This window comes from Pagrus pagrus (assembly GCF_965226575.1).
Source record: "Pagrus pagrus genome assembly, chromosome: 13".
Classification (NCBI taxonomy): Eukaryota; Metazoa; Chordata; class Actinopteri; order Spariformes; family Sparidae; genus Pagrus; species Pagrus pagrus.
Genome location: NC_140197.1, coordinates 2,761,140 through 2,767,789, shown reverse-complemented (window position 1 = coordinate 2,767,789; position 6,650 = coordinate 2,761,140). Strand labels below are relative to the sequence as shown.

The 6,650-nt window shown below is 38.7% G+C and overlaps 1 protein-coding gene across 1 annotated transcript in view; it reads right to left on the bottom strand.

Annotated features, from left to right (window-relative positions):
• Positions 1-692: 692 nt before the first annotated feature.
• The window catches only part of abat (4-aminobutyrate aminotransferase), a 98,285-nt gene continuing 92,327 nt past the window's right edge, over positions 693-6,650 (bottom strand). The window contains exon 16 of the mRNA XM_084372322.1: positions 693-5,297. Coding sequence (XP_084228448.1) covers positions 5,176-5,297 — 122 coding nt within the window. The 3' untranslated portion in view covers positions 693-5,175. The remainder of the gene's footprint in view (positions 5,298-6,650) is intronic.

Genomic DNA, 6,650 nt, shown 5'->3' with positions numbered 1-6,650 from the left:
CTGTTCTCTGCCCATCTGCAAATTATTATATATTAAAGCTGTATTTCAGTGAAACAAACTTTTTAAAGCACGTTTCCTGCAAAGAAACGTGTAATGTTGGTTAAATATAATGGCAAATATGGTTTCAATTGAGTGTGACTTTGGGTTTAACTCTCTGGAACAAGTGCCTTTTGCCCCTCATTATAAATTAAGCTGTGTTTCAGTAAAAGAAGCTCTTTCAAGCAAGTTTCCTGTTTCTTATCAGTAAACATGTTAAGTTGGATAAAAATGTTGCCAAACATGGTTTTTATTGAGTTCCACTTCATATTGTGTGTCCAAGTCAGTAATGTCCATTTTGAGCTTTTCTCTGCTAGATAAGTGCCTTTTTGAACATTTTTATAGACAGGTACAAGCTTGAGCTGAATTAAAGCTTCCTACTGCAAAAAACCTAGTCAGAAGCTTGAAAGAACTTGAAAACGCTTCCTACTGGTAGCAAGCTGTTTCTAGTTTCCTACTAGGTTTTCAAAGCCAGTCCTAAACAACCCAAGACCTGGAAATCCCTGCTTTAGGTCGGGTATTTTTGAAATCTAATTTGTCACAGATTATATTTACAGATTACAAATGTGCTGAAATTACTAAATTATATGACTTACTTATTATGTAATTCAAAGTCTGAAAATAGCTTGTAAGTGGAACTTAGGTAAGACTCTGTATTAACTTACTCAAAACTTCATTTATTTATCACAGTACATGATTTACAACATTGAGAGCCATTTAAAATTACACCAATAATCATCTATCTCAGATAACAAGTGTAAATAGTTAATGTGAAAAATATTTAAAGGTCATGGATACTCATGAATACAACAAGGAGACAGGCACTGTTGTCATCATCAACATCATATTGCTCAACCTTGACACCCTACAACCCTACTTACTTTGTTAAATCTTAATTAAAATGTACGTTTAGGGCTAAGTGTACTTCATAAAAGAAGAACAAACAGACACTGTAAACTATTTATAACAAATACTTTACATTAGGCTCACTAAATAACATTTCTGCAACATGAATGTAAAAAGATGTAAATATATTCATACACATATGTATATATTTATATTAGATTTTTAATTAATTAACAAAAATTTAATTAATATGGTATATTTTTAACTGCGACACATTCCTAACACTTGCCTAAAAGCTCCATGGAACACTCACAGACTCTGAAAGGGGGGGTTTAGTGAACAGGATGCTCTATTAACATAGAGCATCCCATTCAATGGGCCTGTGCTTAATGTTCAAGTCAACAACTTACCTATAGTTTGTGCTAGCCCTGTTTGGGTCTCTGTCATCCACTGCGTGGGTGACAGTTTTGGATAGTTCCTATAAAGCTCAGTGAAGTGGCTGCTTTCTGCTCTTTATCGGAGGTGGGGAAAATAACCAGACAGGTATTTACTAAACCAAACAATTTTCATGCTTGGATTTTCTTTTGTAAAATCAAAAATATGCTTTCAAAATACTTCCAATAGCATAAGGGTGGTTTCAGACCAAATCCGGTAGTGCAGCGATAAAGGTACTCCGTATTGGCTGTGGCAGTGGGGGGCACTGCGGGTGGCGTAAAAGTTGAAACTGACTCAACTTTTGGAGAAACGCAGCCCGATGTCATGTTGCAGTGGCCAATCACATAAGCTGGTGATCAGACTAGCAGCATGAATGACTGAAACTACAGTGAATTGTAACGTAGTGCGTCATGTGTATTCACTCAGTTTGTCTTTCTGCACCAGTTTAAGACACTTATGTGGATGCTAAAGATCACTGTCGGACCAGCATGCTTAACCTACTGTGGCAGAAGCATGACCGCAGATCATAAACAAAGCAGAAGTGGTCAGTAGCTGGGCATGTTATTTGGCATGGCTAAATGCTACAGAGGGAACACAACGGACATTTCTCTGTGTAGCGTGATGTTGCATCAGTCAGTTTGGTCTTGTGCCAAACAGTTTAAAACACACAGTAATGCCTCGCATCCTGGTTGTTGACTGTTATTTTTAATCCGTTGATGAGGACAAAGAGTCACTTGTAGGACCAGCATGCTAGTAGCATACCAACATAGCAGCCTCACCTTTCAGCAAACTGATCAGTGGTGGTTCCCAACACACCACACACACCACCGCACTTGGTCTGAATGTACCATGGACCTTTTACTACTGGACACAGGCCTTTAGGCGGAGCCCCATTCATTCCTATGAAAGCTGCTCAGTGGCACATGAAGCCAAAGACGCTGGACTTCCGGCCGGGGCCCTTCCGCATTGTGCATCCCATAGAGCGTGCACACTACAGACTTCCACTGACTGAGCCGGCTAACTTCCTGTTTAGCGCCTGGCTAACTTGAATGAGAATAAAATAATTTAATCGTGCAGCTCTTCTAGACTTTCCAAATGTAATTGGACCGAATGGCTGAAATTATGACGGGGGTTGTGAGGCTAAAAAAATTAGTCGCCTTTTTACAGCCCCTTCTTTCACAATGTTAGCTTATGGGAAAAAGGGCCGCAGTGCATCCCATGACGTTGTAATTACATGGTTTGGCCACTACGAAAACTGGCTTCTGAGCCTGGCGCTCCTCCTGGGGGCTTGGAATTTACCCCAAACATCACCTTTGTGTTGCTTCTTGAAGTTTGATTTTGAGTGTGGACTGTGCTCATTGTTGCCCCTAGAGACTGCTGGGGGAAGAACACCCAAAACAACTGACGTTGCATCAAGAACCAGTGGGTGTTTTCTGTGATCCTGATCTCAGGGGGCAGTAATGAGCCTGTTATGGATTGGCCTACCACAATGAGATATGCCACACTATAAAATTTAGACAAGCAACATGAAATGGCAAAATGTGGTCATGGAGACACCTTTTACAATGGGAACAACCATAGAAGCAATTTTGAGCACTTTGCCAGGTGTTCATGTGTCTGCTGTGGACAGATTTTTGTCAACTCAGCATCGTCACTGCTGTACAAAATGCAGTCATGAAACTTTCCAGGTGTGTAGTGGAGATCAAAATGAAGGTGGAGTTTGAAGATGGGTGTGGTCTGAGCAAGGACGTAAGGGCACAAGAAGTGTCAGTATGATGGGATTTTTATCATGTAATATTAGTGTAACCACTTTTGAACATGTGCTACAATTTGTAGCAGTTTTGATTTAGAGCATATTTCCTTAATGTTAATACTGTCCTTTTATGTGCTTTGTCTTTGAGGTACCATTTATTCTCTTTGTAGGAAGCCATCCAATGTGTTCCAGAAGCGGCGCATTGTTTTTTAGGAGACGGGGCATTGCGTGGCCCGCTCCTCATTTGCATTAACTTAAGCTCTGGGCACTTCAGTGGCCTCCGGTACAACGCAACACCTCCGAAAACTATAAAAACTAAACATGATAGAGTTAAAATGAAGACCAATCGAGCAACTGTATGGCTCATTTCTGGCCTAAAATGTCCTTAGAAACCATTTCGCTGAGCTATTTTTGTAATCTATGAAACAGTTTTCAAACCAGCTGCCATGTTGGTCCGGTTTCAAATCCCAGTACAACGGCAAGCCCTCAGGAAGAGACTTTCATAGTGGCCAAACCATGTAATTACGTCACGTGATGCACTGGCTTTTTTCGATTACATTGTGAAAGAAGTGGCTGTGAAACAGTGGATACATCTTTTTGAGCATCACAACCCCTGCGAAATGATTCGTTTGACTATCATAAGTTAAGCCATTTGGTCCAATAAAATTGGAGTGTAGAACCACAAAATTAAATAATTTTATTTTTATTCAAGTTAGCCAGGTGCTAAACCGGAAGTTAGCTGGCTTGGTCACAAAAGTCTCTAGTGTGCCCCACAAAGCGGAAGATCAGGGAAATCTTATAGCTGGAAGTCGCCATTTTGGCTTCAAAACGCTACTGAGCTGCTTTCATAGGAATGAATGGGGCTCCACCTCCACTCCAGTGTTTCTGTGGTTGAGAAAGGGTATAGCCTGTTCTGGTCAGGCATGCAAAGCTGGGAAGCGTTGCACAGCCTTGCATCACATGAAGTCCCCATGGACATGTTTAGGGGCTACTGAACATTGAACATGATGCAAACTGAAAATGATCAGTTTCACACTATGCTTAATTTACACTCTAGCCTGTAGAAACAAATGCGTGACAACACAGTGTTAAATTGAAATCAGAACCAAGGGAGCCATGAAAATGAAAGGTAAATACGTTTTCAGAAATAAATGTAGCAACTGATATGAAGCTCTTGTTCAAGAGTAAAGAGAATGTGTTCAGAGTTTTTGTTCAATTAAGGTTACCAATTGCTGCTCTATTTGAGCCATTACATTTTTTTTTTTTAAATTGCACATTTAACTGACATGCAGGCACTACATAATCTATGACATTTTCATGGTCAATTTAAGATTCACATTTTTCTGGGCTACAACATTTCAAGATGAAAAGTCATTCCAGTTCAGAGAAATACAAAAGTCAAAATCATAACAAGGACATTTCTAATGGATAGCATCAAATGACATGCAGGCCAGTGTCTTGGCTATATTGTGTGATCTCACACTATAATCACTCCAGTGACTGTGGGATGTTGGTATTTGAGTTCTAAAATAAGCTGTACTCAAGACTTTGTTCTGAGCCATTAAGAATGGTTAATAATCTTGGAAATCTATCTTATTTACATGTATCTGATGCCGCTCTGTGCATCTGTTAAATGAGCAGACCTACATTTTAACCTGGCTCCATACTTCTAAATCTCAGGCAGTAAAACTGTGAAACAGAAGGTGCTACAGTAGGTTTGCAGAAATGATTGATAGTCTGTTTTGACAATCCAGACTACATATTAGAATTGAAACCAGATGTGAAAGATTCTAGAGTTTGGAGTAATTTCAATTTTGATTTATTTTAAAGAAACCACTGGCACCAGTTCTAAATGGTTTGCCAGAACATCTTTATGGCAGCAAAAGTAAGAGGATATTACAGCTCTAGCTAAGCAGAGTGATACTGGTCAGTCTTCATTCTTAGAAACTCATCAGGCCCTGAATCTTGAAACAGATGTTGTAAAGGATTTCTGTGTGAGTTATTGTATGGATTGTGCTTATCATGAGATGGACTGTCTTGAGTTTCTCCTACTATTCTGGATTAACTGAGGCTCATGTAGTGTCAGATTCCTTCAAAGTCGAGATTTATTTGTGCTGGGCCAGCACGTCATTGAAGATGTTGAGGAACATGTGAACATGGTACTCCTTGAAAACCAGAGCTGGACGGAAACGGATTGATCGATCCCCACACCCTCCCAGGAGGACACCTATCAATGACAAATACTGTTAATAAATGTACACACAGTTCAATGACAATTTATTTGCTGTCATCCACCATCTCCACCTCTTTTTGTATTTTACAGTGTCAAACATTTTCAGACAATATAGTGATAAAGTAAATTTTCTATTTGATGGAGTTATTAACACAATCAGATTAGCTGCATCCATGTACAGACAGTGTTTCCACTGTTCAAATGCATAAAAAAACAGGAAGGACAGATATTATATCATAATATTCTGGGCTGACTAAAGAAGATGCCAATCTGGTTTTACCGAATGGTTAAGATAAGGTTGATCTTTTAAGAAACTTTTTGCCCAGCTACATCATCTTCATGAAGTGTGAAAATAATACCCTGAATATGTGAGGTTATGTGCTCTTAACTTGTGAATCAGGCAAACATCAGAAATATACTAACTAACTTTTTCTTAATGCTTACATTAATTGTGTGAGGGGGCTTCTTTACTTTTAATGTTTACTGTTGTGTGTGTTGATGGTTTGAAAAACACAGTTAATATCTCACCACTCGCAGATCTATTTTTTATTTTCAGTGCTACTTTCACTGCTAATAGCTGCAGTTTCTCACTGGACTGAGTCATATTAGCCATTTTGAGCTGAACATTTTTCAAAGTGTTGCATGAGGTGAAAAGAAAAACTTGAGGAATAAAGCGATGAGAGCAACATTAACATTGTGCACCTAAACAACAATTTTATTGGTTTCTACCAAGTTGTTTTATTTAATACTGAAAATGTTCATATAGGCTATCATGAAGATGGGATTTTTCTACCCAGTTGCTATGCATACCCATATGACAGTTAATGTTGTAGAATTGTGGTGTCTCCTTATTTGCTCCTTATGTGTACAGATCTTTACACACTCTTTGAAACAAACAGGCTAAGTGTGGTGAATGATATTAGAGTTTGTTTCTTTGTAAATACACATAATGTACAAATCTACAGTACATACATTATGTAAATTGCAGTAGGGATAAGAGGCGTATTGAGTTCAGCTAAAATAGTGATGTTAGCAAGAATGCCAACAGTTTCAGATTGTAATTGCAGCATACTGCACTCTCCTATTCTAAGGGGTTCTAATGAAATGGCCTTCAATTAATATCTGCCCATACATAGACTATACACAGTATGTAGCCTACAGAACATAGCCCATTGTTTTAAGCCCATTTAGAGCAGCACTGCAAAATCCTGAGACATGTTATTTTGTAACAGCGAGCATGAAGACGCATTTAAATTTGACCCTCTGAATGTATTACCTAAATGGAACAGCATCAAATTAAGTGCAGTTTTGCGCTAGACATCAGATGATAGAATACAATATTTTGGA